Genomic DNA, 21,818 nt, shown 5'->3' on the forward strand with positions numbered 1-21,818 from the left:
CAGGACTGAACACATGCTGACAGTGTGATGTTTGCATGATGTAATCCTCAACCACACAGATGCACTCCCTGAGCACAATTGTTTAATAAAGATAGTACAATATCACTAATTAAAAAACAGGTAGCAAATACATTACACCATATATGGACCCTGCAGTCGATATTATCCACATGAAACTCTCATTTCCACAAATAACCTATATCTCAAAAACCAGAGCCAATTTGGAAAAAGTACAAATATACTCGGAATGAGTATCATAACAATATCCCATTTTCGTTCAAACTTCCCTGGCAACGAAAAAAAAATTTTATTTTGTAGAGCTGTGTAATAGAGCTCCAAAAGTTTGATGTATGGGCCAAAATTTTTGCGTCATCGTAATTCATTGAATGGTCTGTGGAAATACAATGTTCAGCGATTGCGGACTTGGTGGGTTGGAGAAGGCGAGTATGCCGTTGGTGGTGTTTGCCCTATATATGATTTGCCGCATTCACATGGAATTTTGTAAACACCTGGTTTACGCAGGCCCAGGTCGTCTTTAATGGATCCCACCAGTGATGAAATTTTGGAAGGAGGGCGAAAGATGACTCTCACTTGATACTTCCTCAATATTCTGCCTATCCGTGAAGAAATATTCCCAATAAATGGTAGATAAACAGTCGACCTGAAGGCCTCTTCCTCTTCCTTGTTCCGTCGTTTGTAGGTCTTCATCACTGTTCACTTGCCTAGGTGAAAAGCCATTCTTCAAAAATACTTTTTGCAGGTGTTCCAGTTCCGCTTGAAGACTGTCGGCGTCAGAGATAGTACGGGCACGGTGGACCAAGGTTTTGAGAACACCCATTGTTTGTGCTGGATGGTGGCAACTAGTAGCTTGTAGATACAGGTCTGTACGAGTGGGCTTTCTGTACACCGAGTGACCAAGTGTGCCATCACTCTTCCATCACACCAAGACGTCTAAAAATGGCAGACAGCCATCTCTCTCTATCTCCATGGTAAACTTTGTTTTCATGTATGGAGTTCATGTGATGTAAAAATTCTTGGAGACAGTCCAGACCATGGGGCCACACTATAGAAGTGTCGTCAACATACCACCAAAATACTGTCGGTTTAAAAGTGGCCGAGTCGAGTGCTCTCTCCTCAAAATCCTCCATAAAAAGATTGGCCACCAGGGGAGACAAAGGACTCCCCATGGCCAATCTTTTTATGGAGGATTTTGAGGAGAGAGCACTCAACTCTGCCACTTTTAAACCGACAGTATTTTGGCGGTACGTTGACAACACTTTTATAGTGTGGCCTCATGGTCTGGACCGTGTCCAAGAATTTTTACATCACATGAACTCCATACATGAAAACAAAGTTTACCATGGAGATAGAGAGAGATGGTTGTCTGCCATTTTTAGACGTCTCGGTGCGACGGAAGAGTGACGGCAAACTTGGTCACTGTGTACAGAAAGCCCACTCATACAGACCTGTATCTACAAGCTACTAGTTGTCACCATCCAGCACAAACAATGGGCATTCTCAAAACCTTGGTCCACCGTGCCCATACTATCTCTGACGCCAACAGTCTTCAAGCGGAACTGGAACACCTGCAAAAAGTATTTTTGAAGAATGGCTTTTCACCTAGGCAAGTGAACAGAGTGATGAAGACCTACAAACGACGGAACAAGGAAGAGGAAGAGGCCTTCAGGTCGACTGTTTATCTACCATTTATTGGGAATATTTCTTCACGGATAGGCAGAATATTGAGGAAGTATCAAGTGAGAGTCATCTTTCGCCCTCCTTCCAAAATTTCATCACTGGTGGGATCCATTAAAGACGACCTGGGCCTGCGTAAACCAGGTGTTTACAAAATTCCATGTGAATGCGGCAAATCATATATAGGGCAAACAACACGAACTGTGCAGGAACGCATTGTGGAACACCAACGGCATACTCACCTTCTCCAACCCACCAAGTCTGCAATCGCCGAACATTGTATTTGCACAGACCATTCCACGAATTACAACGACGCAAAAATTTTGGCCCATACATCAAACTTTTGGAGCTCGATTATCAATGAATCTGTGGAAATAAGATTGTCTGACAACGAGACTCATCAATCGAGATAGCGGTTATCAGCTGAACTCTGCTTGGAATCCTGTTATAGAGAAACTTCGTAGTCGACATAGTTATCTGCATAAAGATGGAAATCGACTTGACACCGATACGCCAGGCTTTCACAGTGGATGGCGCGAGGCGCAACGCACGGAGCCGTTACGAACGTGCACGCTGAGCAGCGCATGTGCAATGTCACCTCAGAAGGCTTTAAATAACTGAGCTCTGCGCGTACTCGCCAGTACTACTACAGTGGCATTCACCTGAAGATGGCCAGAAGACTCTGCGCCGAAATATCGTGGCAGGAAGTTACTGATATCAGGCTGTTCTCCAGTGTTTTTATGGAACAAGAAATTGGTAGCCAAAAGATTGCTCTAAATATCCATGAGAGTGCAGCAGTAAGTTTACTGAGCAGGACAGACAAAATATCCACAGAGCTTACTGGGATCTTGGATCAGCAGAGCTGCAAAGGCAGTACCTAAATAAATTAGTGGAAGAAGACAAACAAAGTGAGAGGACAAAATCTGATAACTCATGAAGGAAGAGGACCAAGAAATTCTACCTAATAAAAGGATCTGATACAGTTCAAGTGTGTATGCACTTTTTCCTGAAGACTGACATTTCTGAAACCTTCGTAAAAAATACTATTAAAAAAGAAATGAACATTGTGTAATTGAGAAAGGGCAAAGAGTATGTCATCAGCCAGGTAGAGGGAGACCAGAAAAAAAGTAAAGAGGCTGTAAGGAAACACATTAAGAGTTTTCCTACCCTTCACTCTCATTACAAGAGGAAAGAATGTACAGCAGATTATTTACCTTCCAATATGAGTATTAAGATAATGTATCGGTTATATAGGGAACAATGTTACGAGGAAGGAAAGGCAGTCGAGAAATTATGGCTGTATAGGGAGATATTCACCAAGGCAATGAAAAGCTATGTGTGATGAAATGTTTACAATTTTCACACCTTTTGGCTGAGGAAAAGGGAGACAAAAATTTTAAAAGGGAACAGAAAGAGCATTTGAAAAGGAAAGGAATGGCAAGGAAATTTAACAACATTAATAAACAAAATGCAAGAAAAGGTGAATCTTTGCTAGCTGAATTTGACATACAAGCAGTGCTTTACCACCCTAAAGGGAATGCAAAGGCAGTATTCTATAAAAGAAAGCTCTCCGTGTATAATCTCACAGTTCTTAACATAGGAGAATGCAAAATCGATTGCTGCATGTGGGATGAGAACAGCAAAAAGGGGGTCCACAGCGGTGGCTTCATGTCTGTGGGATTTTTTGAAAAATCATGCACAAGGAAAGCCGATGACCTTGTTTTCTGATACATATGGGGGTCACCCCCCCCCCCCCCCCATGAACCATGGACCTTGCCGTTGGTGGGGAGGCTTGCGTGCCTCAATGATACTGTTAGCCGTACCGTACGTGCAACCACAACGGAGGGGTATCTGTTGAGAGACCAGACAAACATGTGGTTCCTGAAGAGGGGCAACAGCCTTTTCAGTAGTTGCAGGGGCAACAGTCTGGATGATTGACTGATCTGCCCTTGTAACACTAACCAAAACGGCCTTGCTATGCTGGTACTGCGAACGGCTGAAAGCAAGGGGAAACTACAGCCGTAACTTTTCCCGAGGGCATGCAGCTTTACTGTATGGTTAAATGATGATGGCGTCCTCTTGGATAAAATATTCCAGAGGTAAAATAGTCCCCCATTCGGATCTCCGGGCGGGGACTACTCAAGAGGACGTCGTTATCAGGAGAAAGAAAACTGGCATTCTACGGATCGGAGCGTGGAATGTCAGATCCCTTAATCGGGCAGGTAGGTTAGAAAATTTAAAAAGGGAAATGGATAGGTTAAAGTTAGATATAGTGGGAATTAGTGAAGTTCGGTGGCAGGAGGAACAAGACTTTTGGTCAGGTGAATACAGGGTTATAAATACAAAATCAATGAATAAAAAAATAGGAGTGCAGGTAAGCTACTACAAACAGCATAGTGAACGCATTATAGTGGCCAAGATAGACACAAAGCCCACACCTACTACAGTAGTACAAGTTTAAATGTCAACTAGCTCTGCAGATGACGAAGAAATTGATGAAATGTATGATGAGATAAAAGAAATTATTCAGGTAGTGAAGGGAGACGAAAATTTAATAGTCATGGGTGACTGGAATTCGGTAGCACGAAAAGGGAGAGAAGGAAACGTAGTAGGTGAATATGGATTGGGGCTAAGAAATGAAAGAGGAAGCAATCTGGTAGAGTTTTGTACAGAGCATAACTTAATCATAGCTAACACTTGGTTCAAGAATCATGAAAGAAGGTTGTATACATGGAAGAACCCTGGAGATACTGACAGGTTTCAGATAGATTATATAATGGTAAGACAGAGATTTAGGAACAAGGTTTTAAATTGTAAGACATTTCCAGGGGCAGATGTGGACTCTGACCACAATCTATTGGTTATGAACTGTAGATTAAAACTGAAGAAACTGCAAAAAGGCTGGAATTTAAGGAGATGGGACCTGGATAAACTGAAAGAACCAGAGGTTGTAGAGATTTTGAGACAGAGCATAAGGGAACAGTTGACAGGAATGGGGGAAAGAAATACAGTAAAAGAAGAATGGGTAGCACTGAGAGATGAAATAGTGAAGGCAGCACAGGATCAAGTAGGTAAAACGACAAGGGCTAGTAGAAACCCTTGGGTAACAGAGGAAATATTGAATTTAATTGATGAAAGGAGAAAATATAAAAATGCAGTAAATGAAGCAGGCAAAAAGGAATACAAACGTCTCAAAAATGAGATCGACAGGAAGTGCAAAATGGCTAAGCAGGGATGGCTAGAGGACAAATGTAAGGATGTAGAGGCTTATCTCACTAGGGGTAAGATAGATACTGCCTACAGGAAAATTAAAGAGACCTTTGGAGAGAAGAGAACCACTTGTATGAATATCAAGAACTCAGATGGAAACCCAGTTCTAAGCAAGGAAGGGAAAGCAGAAAGGTGGAAGGAGTATATAGAGGGTCTATACAAGGGTGATGTGCTTGAGGACAATATTATGGAAATGGAAGAGGATGTAGATGAAGATGAAATGGGAGATATGATACTGCGTAAAGAGTTGGACAGAGCACTGAAAGACCTGAGTCGAAACAAGGCCCCTGGAGTAGACAACATTCCATTAGAACTACTGACAGCCTTGGGAGAGCCAGTCCTGACAAAACTCTACCATCTGGTGAGCAAGATGTATGAGACAGGCGAAATTCCGTCAGACTTCAAGAAGAATATAATAATTCCAATCCCAAAGAAATCAGGTGTTGACAGATGTGAAAATTACTGAACTATCAGTTTAATAAGTCACACCTGCAAAATACTGACGCGAATTCTTTACAGATGAATGGAAAAACTAGTAGAAGCCGACCTCGGGGAAGATCAGTTTGGATCCCGTAGAAATGTTGGAATGCGTGAGGCAATACTGACCCTACGACTTAGTTTAGAAGCTAGATTAAGGAAAGGCAAACCTATGTTTCTAGCATTTGTAGACTTAGAGAAAGCTTTTGACAATGTTGACTCGAATACTCTCTTTCAAATTCTGAAGGTGGCAGGGGTAAAATACAGGGAGCGAAAGGCTATTTACAATTTGTATAGAAACCAGATGGCAGTTATAAGTCGAGGGGCATGAAAGGGAAGCAGTGGTTGGGAAGGGAGTGAGACAGGGTTGTAGCCTATCCCCGATGTTATTCAATCTGTATATTGAGCAAGCAATAAAGGAAACAAAAGAAAAGTTCGGTGTAGGTATTAAAATCCATGGAGAAGAAATAAAAATGTTGAGGTTCGCCGATGACATTGTAATTTTCAGAGACAGCAAGGGACTTGGAAGAGCAGTTGAACGGAATGGACAGTGTCTTGAAAGGGGGGTGTATAAGATGAACATCAACAAAAGCAAAACGAGGATAATGGAATGTAGTCGAATTAAGTTGGGTGATGCTGAGGGAATTAGATTAGGAAATGAGACACTTAAAGTAGTAAAGAAGTTTTGCTATTTGGGGAGCAAAATAAGTGACGATGGTTGAAGTAGAGAGGATATAAAATGTAGACTGGCAATGGCAAGGAAAGCGTTTCTGAAGAAGAGAAATTTGTTAACATCGAGTATAAATTTAAATGTCAGGAAGTCATCTCTGGAAGTATTTGTATGGAGTGTAGCCATGTATGGAAGTGAAACGTGGACGATAAATAGTTTAGACAAGAAGAGAATAGAAGCTTTCGAAATGTGGTGCTACAGAAGAATGCCGAAGATTAGATGGGTAGATCACATAACTGATGAGGAGGTATTGAATAGAATTGGGGAGAAGAGGAGCTTGTGGCACAACTTGACTAGAAGAAGGGATCGGTTGGTAGGACATGTTCTGAGACATTGAGGGATCACCAATTTAGTATTGGAGGGCAGCGTGGAGGGTAAAAATCGTAGAGGGAGACCAAGAGATGAATACACTAAGCAGATTCAGAATGGATGTAAGTTGCAGTAGGTACTGGGAGATGATGAAACTTGTACAGGATAGAGTAGCACGGAGAGCTGCATCAAACCAGTCTCAGGACTGAAGACCACAACAACATGGGGGTCAGAACAGGAATGCCAATATGAGCACTGTGTGTTTACATGCAGTGAATACACTGGACATTCCAGCTATCGACCAATGTTTTTTTGTGCCTGGACATTGACAAATGGAAGTATACTGGCGCATGCGAGCATTGAAAGAAAAAGTAAATATGTGGATGTTTTTGATCCCATTGGCTGGTATACGATAGAACGACCTCCATGAAGTACAGAGTGACAGAAATTAATAACACTCGAATTGTAGATTTCAACCAGCTTCAGAAGAAAATAATTCGGAATAGGAAAACTGCTGAGAATGGAGAAAACTGAAATGGCTGAAGATTGTTTGGATGCAATATAGAAGAATCAGGCTGTCATGTTTTTCAAGTATTCCTACAACAATCGTGACCAAGTTTTGCACACCAAGAAAAGACCTGGCCTAAAAAATTCTTCAAATTCAGAACCTGAAGACAAAACTCTGTGCCCAGCATATGACAGTCCTCTCTACATAAGCAAAGAAAAATGTCTTATAGATCTATGTATCTTGGTATCACACATTATATCAAGAACTCAATGCTGCTAATGATTTACAAAATGAGGAAAATGTGGAAGAATCACAGGAATAGACTTCATGTTTATTTTCTGCTTTTTGTCTCCTTTATTACTGTTGTTAGCTGTGTTACTGTTGTTAGCTGTGTTTTGTTAAAATCAGCTGTGTTACTGTTGTTAGCTCTGTTTTGTTAAAATTATTTTTCCTATGTTTGTTATGTGAAGATCACAGAACAAGAATATTATTTCTGTTACCTGTAAATTATTTATTGGAAGTTCAATGTTACTGCAGACAAATAATGCAAAGTGAAAATAATAATGGATTTTATGTATTCTTCATCATAGACTGAAGATCAACTTCCTGAGAAACAGTTCTCTTTGTTACAGCACTCTCTCAATAGCACTGACACACATTCCCATAGCTTGTTGCATGTGTTCTGCATTTATAAAGGCATTAATAACACAACTGCAGTAATATTTAATATGATAGTATTGCTTAAAGAGGCATATTATTTGTTTGGCGTTCATATGTCATACAGCAGCAACCATTAAGTTCAGGATTGGACTATTGTAACTGTGCATAATTTGATTAGTCCATCAAATGACTAGAATATTTAACACCTAGTAGAAAACAACAGTTAATTAAGTATACTTTTTATTTACCATAGAATGGTTTGTGAAATACTATTAGAAAGTACTCAGTTTTTTGGACAAAACACTTAAATTATCTCAAAACACTGTTTTTGGAGTTACATTTTTTTGATCCTAAATAGACGAATTGTTGAACACTGACCAAACATCAATGTGAAATTAACTCTGGCCATCTAAAAAAATACACAATGAGTGCCAATTTGTTATCATGGGTGAGTTTTGTGTGTGTGTAATCACCCTATTCACCAGAATCAGAGTATTAACTTCCACACACTCCAACATTTACAGAAATTTGTGGCTGAAAATCGTGTTTAGTCTAATGAATAGGTTATGGCACTAAAAGGGGGGTATTTTACATACTTTTCAAATAGGAACTATGTTAGAAGTATATATTTCAATAATGTCAACTAACACTTTTTCACCCAGTCACTACAACAAAATTGTCTTATAAAACACTTCAATGTGTGACTAAAACAAACTATTTTGTTATGGATAAATACAAACCTCGCAGGCAACATCTTGCGCACACCTGCTCCTCTTCCTTCAACAAAAGCATTGGGTGGTTTGTGATAGACAGATGCCAGGCTAGAAATATGACAGATTAATTCATCCAGCAATGTTGGTTCCAACAGATCTGTTTCTTCTGATATAAGTGGCTTTTCTGCAAGGACAACTTCTTTGGCTGCTGCAGGATCAGTTGAAAGCAGACGCCAATAAATGAAACCTCTGTCACGCAGATCTGGATTGTCAGAGTCTTGCGTAGCTAGACTCAAAACCTACAAGACAAGACTTACAATTAAAATAAAAGATTAACATTACAGAGTATCCTCAAGCTATACACTGATACCATACCTGTTGCACTAATTCTTGTGTGTCAGTAGGCCGCTTTAAGAACAGTTTCACAATAGCTGTAAGTAACTGCAGTTGGACCTGAGTATTCTCATCATGGAATCCTTCCAGAAAGCTTTCCAAGAGTTCATCTGCATTGTCAATACGCTCTGCATACTCTCCAATAATCCATATCATGGACGCTCTGGATAAAATTACAAAGGTATTATTGAATTTTGTAATGTAACATTCGTAGATTTGTTTAGTATACTTATGGATATAGTCAATGACCAGTCCAAAAGACACAGATAATACAGTAACATTAACTTTTATCCACTTCCAATGCCAAGATACTTAGATTTCAAATAAGAGAGAATCTGTATAGTCATGTGGTAGCCATGTAGCAATGTTTGAAGCTCTGAAATTCTACTGAAGTAATTAAAATTTGCAATCCCTGGATTTTTTTTAAACACTGTATTGCTTGTTGTGTGTTGCAACAGCTAAAGTATGTCGAACAGGGTAACACACGTATATGTGATTCTGTTACTGCCAGGATCTCTCAGCATATGTAGCTGACAAGAGCTAGTGTTTTGGCACTTGCCCAATACAATGGTTTCAGTGCACGTAAAGTGGCAGCCCTGTGCAGTATCTGAACTTGCTGTGCCCAGAAGTAGGTAAAGCAGTGGTGCAACACCAGACTAAGTCATCAGATTTGGGGGTTGGGCAGGAAAAGTGTTAATGCCGCAGCAAGACAAAGTGTTGGTTGACATCTGCACGGAATGTCTGTTTTTAAATGCTCCTCACATCAATCATGAATATTGTTGCAACTGCTACCCATCTTTAGATATGAAAGCTTGACAAGCACATTCACTCAAAACACTTATCGAACCCGTTGACAATGTCAAGCTCTGTAATAGCCTTATTGTCACTGCCCTACAGCTCAGGCCCTGTGAGAACGAAGCTCTAATACTTAACACAGCTGAGCATTTACTTTAGTATGCCTCTAGCTGTCTTACATTAGTGAACTCTCCCATAACAGGTACATTTCCTCTATATTCAAGCCATTTTCAGTAATGAAAGCATCATTTGGATAAATTAGAACCAAAGACTAATCAGAAGATTAATAGTCATTTTCTCAAATTTTAATTGCTGTTAGCAAAGTATGGTGAATTCAATCGTCTGGCTCTGTAGTTTCACACCTGCAGAATGTGGACATCACTGAGCTCTATTTACCTTGGATAAAAGAGTGAAACGAACCATGACTTCCATTGTAAAACCATTTTCTATACTTTTCTTGCCAAGTGGAAGGTCATGGTATTTGGCAGTTTACCTTTTTATCTCTTTCGGATCATTATACACGTGCAACCAGAGTTTAATAAACATTGGCCAACAAAATTTAAATGTCTTATTCGTACCCATTACGATGAATTGTTGAACTAGCCAGCACGCAAGTGATAGTCATTTGCATATACAATGTAGAACTGGAGAGTGCTGTCTTTGAGAATGCATTCATCCAAAACACCCTGGCCCCACCCTGGAACTATGGTGTGATAAGTTACAACTCTTACACCTTTGGTGTTTCTGGAGGCAACATTAATCAGCACTCAGCATGTGCAGAATATTGTTACACCCATTCTTTTTCCGTTCTTGCAGCAGGAAGGTGATGTGTTGTTTGAACAGGATAATGCTCATTCACACACACACACACACACACACACACACACACACAGTGAAACTCAATGTGTTCTACAACACGTGCAGCAACTTTTCTGCCCAGCACAACCTCTGTACATGTCTCCAATCAATTCCCTGTGGGATATGATGAGACGAGAAGTGACTTGTGCATCTTTTCAACCAACATTTAGAACTACATTAACAGGTCGAGTAAGTGTGGCACAACATATCCCATGACAGTATTCTCCGTTTGTACGACCGACTGTATGACAGGGTCAGCATCAGCACTGCCGCCTATGGAGGCTACACCATGTATTAATATGGGTGTTGCAGCATGGGTCAATACCTGGTAACTAAGAATAGCTTGTGCTACTAATCTGTAAATGAAATAACTTCATGTACTCCATATGCACTGTTGCAACACCAAATTTTGAGTGAATTGGAAGCTTCTAATTTTTTTCCAGCAGTGTAATATGCACCACTGTTTCATACTTTCCACAGTAAGAGAATCTACCACAGCAACACTAATAGCTTCTCTGGACCGTATCTAGCACTGCTGGCTAACCAGCTGCATGTTTCATGACTGCTGTCTACATCATGTACTTCTGTATAATATTTAACTATTATTAATTCTCAATACTGTATACTTTAAGTCTTGCTAGTATGATGATATATGGCCACTGTAACATAAAATGGTCATTAATGAGTCTACAGCATTGTCAAAATTTGTGACTTGACTACACGTGGCACTTTCCATCTTCTGTGTGAACAGTTTTGTTTTGCTGACTTTTCCTGTAACTTTTCATGGCAATAACTTCTTTATATGGGCATTCAAAATATCTGATCAATAATTTTGATATGTTGCCTGATCCTGGCTTGAAATGTCAGTTCATAGGTGATTTACAATTATGAATATCAATACACAAGTAACAGGTACTTCATTATTTGTGTGTGTCTACAGTATTGTTTTATAAAATGTTAAATAGATAAAACAGTTGAAATTATTTTATGTAACTGGTGACATATGTGAAGGTGATTACCACACATTAAATATATATATAGTATGTGAAAATAAAATTTATGATGATTTGTTAAATAAATAAATAAACAAATAAAAAAGTACATCTACTAGCAAAAAACTGTACTTTATGTTTAACAGGGAATGTACATTCAATAGAGTATTTGTTAAAAAAATTGTTTACATATAAAAAATGAATTGTAAAAAAAATTGAAGGATATAACATACGGATTGTTAAAAGATTATAAATATGATGGTGCCTATAACAATGTCTTAGGGTCAGACAGTTACATCTTAGTTCAGGTTCAGCCTTTGTTCATTCTTCTATTTCTGTATCTCAGTTTTTTTCATTTTGGTTGAGGGAGTGTCTTGACAAATTATTTTATAATGAAGTTCAGGATTTATGAGAAGCAAGAACTTTTCTTAACTGAGTCTACATTTATGCACACAGATCCTGCACTATAATAGCAGCACTGTTTAATCAAGCACTCAGGCTTCATATTAATAGGATGGTTAGGGCAGGGTAGCAAATGGCACATTTTAAGGTAATTTTATACTTAATGTCATAACACCCTGTGGTGGTCAAACTAACCACAGTGTTGATAATAGTTGGTAGTATATACAGCTCACCTAGCCTCTGGTTCATCCAGTGTGTCCAAGTTTTCACACAAAGTTGAAATAATGCTTTCATATTTATTGGGATACTTGCGGAAAATGTCCTTTATTACTACAATTGCTTCTTGTACAACATAGTTGACCTAGACAACAAGTAAATGGTTAGAAAAATATCAATGTATACAAATAACATTTCAGCCCAATACAGTGAAATATTTACCTTTGTTTGAATCAAATCAAGCAGTGTAGAAACACATCTTTCAGCAGACTGTTCAACTTTTATAGCACATCGCCCTATCGCCCTGACAGCCTTACGAACAAAATCCACATCTACTTCAGTTGCATACCTATATCAAAAATATATTATTACTGAATTCTGTAATTTTACCGTTCTTTCAGTTACATATGAAGGGGTCAGCGGAATAAAGCAATAACACACAGGACGGTATTTTGGATTGTTGTATGTTATATCTTTGGTTAAATTTGAAGACAATAACATAAATACAACATGAAAAAATAATTTATACAGCAAAAAGCACTTTGTAACAGTAAATATGGAACTACAAGTTACCAGTTTGTGGGGCATTCTAAAAAAATACCTTGAACAGACTAGTTCTTACTAAATTGTGGATTAGCAGTTTCTTTTGCTGACCCCCTTTGTATATCAACACGGAATACTCACTCCTTGAGTTCCGACAACACTTGAGCAATATTTGCCTGTGACGCAAGTCTTATCATGATGTCCAGCTTCTCCAGCTTAACATATATTGGGTCATTGTACTTCACAAAGAACACTTTCATTTCGTGTTTTAATATATCAGGACGTTTCTGTACAATGAGGTTGATATTTCTAAGTGCAACATACTGGACCTGTATGTGAAAGTAAGAAGTGAGACACATGTAAAAACAAAATACTGCAAGTATATGAAGATATCTTAATGTACTATTACATAATTTATCCAGAAAGGACAAATAAAACAGTAAGCCAAGCCTAAACTGATTTACCAAGTTGCATTAAAGTGCACAAAAACACAGCTCTAAAAACCATGATCTTTTTCAACTGGTGAAAAAGAAAAGGATTGGAGGAAATTACATATCATGATGATGAAGTCAGCCAGAAGCCCAAAAACTATTACAAACCTACTGTTGGTTTGTTACATCAATATCCCAATGGTCACCCATCTCATTCCTAATCTTCCAATTATGGCTGAGATGTTACTCATGCTGGTATTCCATTACTTGTTTCTCCTCCGTTATAGTAGTGTATTGTTTGCTCTAGGATTCTTGCTCATTCACCAGCTTGTTTCCCTTCAAACTTGCTTTTCATCAAATAAAGCAACCCCTGCACCCAGAAGCTACATTTTCTTTCATCTTTTGTTCACACACATCACTGCCATGACCTGAATATAAGATAGTTCCTATGCGTAGCTGTGCCTGTCATTCATTTACCTGTGTTAGCTTCAGTTATATACTTCTGGAATTCGCTTTTTGGAATCCATTAAATGACTGAAGAAAAGTAGAAGCATTCACAGACTGCTTAAAGCGCTGAAGAATCGTTACAACTCGTCAGCTTTGGCAAGTGACCGTATCAACCAGTATGGTGACAGACGTAATAAGTAACTATTACTAAGTAACCATAAAAATGTAGGTACCACCTCAAAAAATAGGGCTTTTGAGTGCCAATGTTCTTGTTGTTGTTGACTTCTAATACTTCAAAAACTTGAAAATGCCAAACTACAAGGACATATACAGGGTGATTACAACTGAAGTTGAACTTTCAAAACACCGTGGAAATAACACCACTGGTCAGAATGATGGGAAATTGCAACAGAATATTATCAGAGAAGGGGGAAAACGTATGGCAGAATAAAAAAAATATTGTGAAAATTGATCAATAGATGGCGCTGTATGTGTCAGAATTGTTGTTGTTGTTGTTGTTGTTGTTGTTGTCTTCAGTCCTGAGACTGGTTTGATGCAGCTTTCCATGCTAATCTATCCTGTACAAGCTCCTTCATCTCCCAGTACCTACTGCAACCTACATCCTTCTGAATCTGCTTAGTGTATTCATCTCTTGGTCTCCCTCTACGATGTAAATGAAAACACCTGTTAAGTGCACAACCTATTGAAGTTGGTCTAAACATGTCAGGTATAAGGCTTTTCCTTCTTTCGCATCTGTGATGATCACCATGACTGTCTCAATGCAAGATCGCGCTCTGCTTGTAGAGCTGTATTACAAGAATGATGAGTGTGCTCACATCGCTCTGCAGAAGTTCCAGACACTGAAGGGTTTGAAAAAAGGCACTGGTTCAATGACTGCCGTGGGTCTGGATAAAATGATACAGAAATTTGCCTTGGTGTGCAACCTGGTAGAGGAAGGAAACCAACTCATTCGGCATCAGTGGAAACAGTGGCTACAGCAATGCAGGAGGAGACGAGTGGTTATTAGCAAACGTGTAGTACACAAAGAATTGCCCGAATGTTGGAATTACCCGGGAGCACGGTGCGTAAAATCCTAGGAACATCCTTCTTTGCTATCCATTCAAAATTACCCATGTACACAAGCTGCTTCCTGTTGACCTGCCAGCAAGAGAGATTTTTCCTTTAGAATTTCTTGCTTGCATGGAAGTGGACAATGATATAGCTGTGGAAGATTTTGTGGACAAAGCCCACTTCCATCTGAAAGGATATGTCAATACATAGAATTGTTGAATATGGGCAACAGAAAATCCACATGCAAATAAATCAGTACCAGTTCATCCTAAAAAGGTCACTGACTGGTGCAGGTTTATGGTATCATTTATCATAGAGCCATATTTTTTCGAAGAGACAGATGCTTCCGGTCCTGTTACCTGTACTGTCAATGGTAGCACAACCACATCATCCCAGCTCTCCTACAGCTTGGATGTGTGGATGGGATCATTTTTACGCAATATGGCGCACCTCCGCACATTGCAAATCCAGTTAAGCAGGTGCTGAAGCACCATTTCGGAAATGCTAGAATTATCAGCCGCCATTTCCCTACAGCCTGTCCGTCCCGATCACCTGGTCTTAATCCATGTGACTTCTGGCTATGAGGATATCTGAAAGATGTTGTGTTCAGTGTTCTGATTGCAAACTTAGCTGAATTGAGGGTACGCATTGTGCAACACATTCTAAACGTGACTCCGGAAACACTTCTATCAGTTGTGGAACATGCTATTTCTTGATTTCAACTTGGTTCAGAAAACGATCAACAGCATATTGAGTATGTTTTGTGGCAGTCACACGGAAATTAAAAATAGACTTATGCAGTTTTTGGCCTCAGGACAATTAAAAACCGAATTTTTTTCAGTTACACTGTCAGCGAGAGCGCACTGCTAGTTCCAGCTAATACTAAAACGAGTACAACATTCGCTTTTTACATATTTTTACAAGCTTCAAACAGGAGTAGTGCAGTAATGGATAGGAACTGCAATTGTTATGTACAGATGCAAGCTGAGCTGGCAACCCTTCGCTCACAGCTTCAGGCTGTGTTGGCTTCCATCACATAGCTTGAGGCTGCTGCCAAGGGGCGTCACTGTGGGGGATCGGGCACGGGGATACGAGGGGCGTCGAGCACGTCTCACGTGTGCTCTGATCGGTCCACTGCTGTGACTTCCCCAGGTACTGCCTGCACTTAGGTTGTCCCCTCACCCGTGGTCGAGTGGGAGATCATTCCAAAGTCTGGCAGGCAGAAAATAACTTTCCGTGGGGCTGATCGTAGGGTCTCCCCAGTTCGTTTGACAAACAGGTTTTAGACGTTATCAGTGGCTGACGATGTCTCTGAGCTGGATGCAGCAGTCCACCACATCCCAGAGGAAGCTTCTTGGACCGCAAGGTCTGGGCATTAACAGAGGGTGGGTTTGCTGGCAGTTGGGAGCTCCAACGTTAGGGGCATAATGGGGCCCCTTAGGAACATGGCTGCCAAGGAGGTGAAGGAAGCCAGTGTGCATTCTAGGGGGAGTCATTCCAGATGTGGAAAGGGTGCTTCCGGATGCCATGAAGAGTACAGGGTGCAGCCAACTGCAGGTGGTGGCTCATGTCAGTACCAATGACGTGTGCCGCTTTCGATCGGAGCAGATTCTGTCTGGTTTCGGGCGGCTAGCGGAAATGGCAAAGACTGCCTGCCTTGCTTCCGAGATTGAGGAGGAGCTCACCATCTGCAGCATTGTTGATACAACCGACTGTGGTCTTTTGGTGCAGAGCCAAGTGGAGGGTCTGATACAGAGGCTCAGGAGGTTCTGTGACTGTGTAGGTTTCAGATTCCTTGACTTGCGCCATTGGGTGGTGGGTTTCATGTTCCGCTTAATAGTTCAGGAGTCCACTACACACAGGTGGTGGCTGCACGCATAGCAGTGGCTGTGTGGAAGGGACTGGGCGTTTCTTTAAGTTAGAGTGTCTCCGGGAACCACAGAAGGGGCATCCGTCAGAAAGTGGGCAGGTAAAACACAGTAAGGTAGTTGTAGAAACGATTGGTATTGTAGATGTAAATTGTTGTAGCTGTGTTGGGAAAGAACCAGAGCTCCAAGTCCTAATAGAAAGCATTGAAGCTCAAATGGTTGTAGGTAGAGAGAGATGGCTAAAGCCGGAAATAAGTTCAGCCGAAATTTTTTTAAACAATCTAACAGTGTTCAGAAAGGATAGATTAAATACAGCTGGTGGTGGAGTATTTATTGCTGTCAGAGGTAGTTTGCCTTGTAGCGAAATTGAAGTAGATAGTTCATGTGAAATAGTATGGGTAGAGGTTAGAGGTTAGAGGTTATACCTGACAATCTGACTAAATTATTAATTGGATCGTTTTACCGACCCCAGTCACATAGTCAGCATGGATTCAGAAAATATCGTTCTTGTGAAACGCAACTGGCTCTTTATACTCATGAAGTAATAAGTGCTATCGACAGGGGATGTCAAATTGATTCCATATTTTTAGATTTCCAGAAGGCTTTCGACACCGTTCCTCACACGCGTCTTCTAATCAAACTGCGTGCCTACGGAGTATCGCCTCAGTTGTGCGACTGGATTCATGATTTCCTGTCAAAGGTCACAGTTCATAATAATAGACGGAAAGTCATCGAGTAAAATGGAAGTAATATCCGGTGTTCGCCAAGGAAGTGTTATAGGCCCTCTATTGTTCCTGATCTACATGAACGACATAGGAGACAATCCGAGAAGCCGTCTTAGACTGTTTGCAGATGATGCTGTCATTTAACGTCTTGTAAAGTCATCCGATGATCAAAACTTGCAAAATGATTTAGATAAGATATCTGTATGGTGCGTAAAGAGGCAATTGACCCTGAATAAAGAAGCTGAAAGCTCAAACACGTAGCAGTCTTTTTGTGACTAAATGTCTTGTTTATATGGTAAGCAGCAATCTAACCCTTTTGTAATACTGTCATTGTTCCATCCCGGATTTTCAATTTTTTGATATTACAGTTTGCAACGCATGAATTTTCCCTTGCAAATTATTATCTCCAGAAATTTTATAACTTTTGTTTGTTGACAGATGCAAAGTGTACAAAGGTGTTATCCTCTTTCTCAATCCTCATCCGTTCTATAACTGCGGCAAACATCAAGAGAAGACAACATAGAGAGGTATGAAATATTTATTGCCAAAGGAAGTTCTACTGAGAATATACAATTAATGATTTTTGGTTCCTGCTATGAACTTTTTTACTGGGAGGTAAACCAGTACAATTTTTTTTTCAAAGCTAGGAATTTCAGTTCTCTCCACAAAAAATCTTATTTTCAAAGTAATGTCCATTATTCTTGATCCTCTCTCATTTATTTCCTTATCACTACTGCAGTTTGTGGTCATCAGCCTAACACCATAACTCTTCACCTGTAAAGCTTTTGAAAAATAACTGTCAGCACAGCATTATTTGCAGTTGATACTTGGAATTTTTTTGCCGGTCAGTTCAAATCAGACACACAAATCTGGGAACAAACACCATTGTGTCCAAATGTTTGCTTAAAATTCAGTGACGTCACTGAAATTGCAATCAAGTCAGCTCCATCACGTGTTTAATGGATGTTCATGCCATGTTCGTGCCACCTGTTCCCTCAATCAGGTTGTCCCAGCACAATATTTCTCATCTTTGCCCACTGTAGGAGAGGGTCTCTACTCCTTTTGCCTGACCATTTCTGGCAGTTTATGGCCTCTCAAATTCACAAATTTTCTCACCATTTTCATTTGCACGGATAGTTTCTGGACATGAAGAACCAAATTTGTCTTCAATTGACATGTTGCAATTTTTAAAACATGAAAACCACTTTGCACTTCTCATAGCGTAATCTCTGTAAACCGTTTGCAACATTACAATGGGTTGCACAGAATTTTTCCCCAAATAGAAAGCAAATATTCACAACCACATATCGTTCACTTGCATTTGCCATCACAAAAAAGAAAAAGGAGAGAGCAAAACAGCAGCAGTGAAAGAAAGGAAAAAAAATCAATAAAGTCAGAGGAAACTTTTCCAGAGGAAGCCAGGAGTACTGCTGAACTCTCAGACAACTTTGTGATCCACCCTTGGCGAGAGAAATTCATAATACAAAGCAAGCTATGCCCAGGGCGATGTTCTTCTGGGGACTTGAGTACTTCCTCATATATCAAACTAGAAACTGGATATCTCTACCCTGAGAAATGTGTACACATGTATCATGGGATGGGTTCATTTCCAACCCCTTTACCTCGAATTTTGCAAAGCTCTTACCTTTTCACATTCTCACTTCTTCTAGAAGTTTTACTGTGAACTTTGTCGACAGTCTTCTTACATACCTCATGGTAAGCATGAATATTTCACGAGACGTCTACTGTTCACAGAAATTTGGAGGAATAACTATAAAACTGAGTATAACAAGAACCTTAGACTTTCGCAATATAAATAATGATGTACTTAGTACATACCTCTGGTTCTGAAGAAAGCAGTGTCACCAGTGGAGGAGCTAGCTTCTTAGTGAGTGTAGACACGAAATCAGAATCTGATGGAAGCATCTCCATAAATTTCATTAAAACCTTCACTGCAGACAAGACAACTGCAGCATTTGCATGGGCCAAACGAGGAGTGATCCGCTCACAGATGCTGCAGTATTAAATGTAACTTTTAAAATTTAGAATCGTATTCACTGATGCAACAAAAATAACCTACCCATAACAATATCATTAGTGACAAAGTGTTAAGAATAATACAACAGAAAGTAATAAAAATAATGCAATGTTCCACACTTATCTTTACAGGAATATTCTTCTTTAAAATTCTGTGTATTATGTGATTCCAAAAAATATCTGCAAAGAATCATACACGCACAGAGCAATCTCTCTCTCTCTCTCTCTCTCTCTCTCTCTCTCTCTCTCTCTGTGTGTGTGTGTGTGTGTGTGTGTGTGTGTGTGTGTGTGTGTGTGTGTGTGTGTGTGTGCATTTTATAAGCTTATAATTCAACTGGCATCAATAAATGACAGCTTTTTTAAAAAAACAATGAAGAAGAAGAAGAGATTAAACGGGATACCATCATCTACTTCCCACATCAAAGCCAAGATGCTCACTACCCTAAAAATCAATAACTCTTTCTGTGTTTACTGGTCGATTTTCAATAATCTAGTACAGAATTTGTTCCTCTTAGAAAGATTAGTAATGGATATGCGCGTGCGCGCACGCCCCCCCCCTCCCCTTAGAACAATGCCTAAATAAGAAAATCAAGTATATGTTGTCAATCAACAGGTGGTATTTGCTGCCATACAAACAAGAAATTTCTTGACACTTAACAGTAGCTAAAGGCTTCACCTCAAGTTATCTACATGCTACCTTGTAGTTACATATGTTTATTTACTTTGAATTTACATGATCAAACTTAAGCAGAAGCTATTTTGACGAGAACCTGGAATGGAATGAGTGTGACCTTCTGCAAGGAATAGTTACGACATTATATATGACATGTAAACAACTATGAATTTATATCTAAAAACAAAGATGCTGTAACTTACCAAATGAAAGTGTTGGTATGTCGATAAATACAATAAAAAAAAACACACACACACACACACACACACACACCTGCACATATACAGACATATGTAAATGCCATTTACAGATGTCTGCCTGTTCTGTATAAGTGCAGATTGTGTGTGTGTGTGTGTGTGTGTGTGTGTGTGTGTGTGTGTGTGTGTGTGTGTGCGCGCGATTGTATACCTGTCCTTTTTCCCCCTAAAGTAAATCTTTCCGCTCCCGGGATTAGAATGACTCCTTACCCTCTCCCTTAAAACCCACATCCTTTCGTCTTTCCCTCTCCTTCCCTCTTTCCTGATGAAGCAACCTTGGGTTGCGAAAGCTTGAAATTGTGTGTGTGTGTGTGTGTGTGTGTGTGTGTGTGTGTGTGTGTTTATCGACATACCAACACTTTCGTTTGGTAAATTACAGCATCTTTGTTTTTAGATACAATTTTCCCATGTGGAATGCTTCCCTCTATTATATTCAACTATGAATTTATGAACACAGTGGCTTTATAGCTCCAACTGCAACACTTTGAAATGTGATAACAGTGAGGTAGGTACAAAAGAACTATTAAAAGAAAGAACATAACAGATAATTCCAACAAATCAATATAAAAGAGGCACACCAATTCATTTGTGTCATATCTAATCATAATTAAAAATAAAGGGTGTAACAAGAGAGTGATGCAGGAGGGTGGTGGTGGTGGTGATTGATACAAGTGGTGGTACAAAAAGACAGAACTCTGACTGGATGAAGATGGGCACGAATATTCTATGGCCTTCTTGAAGGCACTAGCCCAGTAACCACCCCAAGTTATTTAGAGAAACTAATCAAAATGTTTGTATCACAACCTGAACCGAACTTTTCCAAAATTAAATAACTGTTCCTTAATCACTGCTCTTCCATTTGTCACTACAATAAAAGCCAGAGTATCAGTGCAAACAATCTGATTCAATGAAGTCATGATGACAGAGTGCAAAAATTTAGCTCTAAAGACAGATGCCAATACCACACTACATTTTTCAGCTGTATTGTACCATACGATACCCTTTAACTCTCTCCCATGGCCAACCCACCCCACTAGAAAGATACTCCAAACAGGGTACACTTGTATAAACTATCTGCTTTACTTTCACTTGAGGCCAAAAGAAATTTTAAAATATGTTAGCCTGGATCTTATCTAATTTCCATGAAAATGTGAATGTATTACAAGTTTCAGCTGATGTTATGCCGATAAAATTACAGTAAAACCACCTTTTCGCACTTTTCAGAAGCCTGAGCCGAAAAAGTATAAAATGCAGTAAAGTATAAGGTACAGAAAAGCACAGGAAACATATCAAGCTGTAGATTTCATACCTATGTCCTCTGTTTACAGAAAATTGACACACACCGTAAGGTGGCTCGCGGAGTATAGATGTAGATGTAGATGTTTTGTATTTTAACTAATACTTTGTTGCAATTTTTTTTACCACAGTCCTATAATGAAAATTTAGGATGTGTTATAATACGATCAGTTTGGTATTAGAAAAGGTCAAGGCACCAGAGGCAATTCTGATGCTGTGGTGGATACTGCAAGCAAGACTAAAGAAAAAACCGAGACATGTTCATAGGATTTGCAGACCTGGAAAAACACTTTACAATGAAAAATGTTACAAGATGTTCAAAATTCTTAGAAATATAGGGGAAAGCTGTATGGAAATGCGGTAGTATACAAACTATACAAGAACGAGGAAACAATAAGAGTGGAAGACCAAGAACGAAGTGCTCAGATTAAAAAGGGCGTAAGACAGGGATA

At 39.5% G+C, this 21,818-nt stretch overlaps 1 protein-coding gene across 1 annotated transcript in view; it reads right to left on the bottom strand.

Moving 5' to 3' along the window:
- The window catches only part of LOC126203011 (AP-1 complex subunit beta-1), an 81,048-nt gene that overhangs the window by 44,686 nt on the left and 14,544 nt on the right, over positions 1–21,818 (bottom strand). The window contains exons 6-11 of the mRNA XM_049937213.1: positions 18,943–19,117; positions 12,703–12,890; positions 12,241–12,367; positions 12,036–12,163; positions 8,738–8,918; positions 8,390–8,661 (exon numbers count right to left, since the gene is read on the bottom strand). Coding sequence (XP_049793170.1) covers positions 8,390–8,661; positions 8,738–8,918; positions 12,036–12,163; positions 12,241–12,367; positions 12,703–12,890; positions 18,943–19,117 — 1,071 coding nt within the window. The remainder of the gene's footprint in view (positions 1–8,389; positions 8,662–8,737; positions 8,919–12,035; positions 12,164–12,240; positions 12,368–12,702; positions 12,891–18,942; positions 19,118–21,818) is intronic.

Source organism: Schistocerca nitens, chromosome 9 (assembly GCF_023898315.1).
Source record: "Schistocerca nitens isolate TAMUIC-IGC-003100 chromosome 9, iqSchNite1.1, whole genome shotgun sequence".
Lineage (NCBI taxonomy): Eukaryota > Metazoa > Arthropoda > Insecta > Orthoptera > Acrididae > Schistocerca > Schistocerca nitens.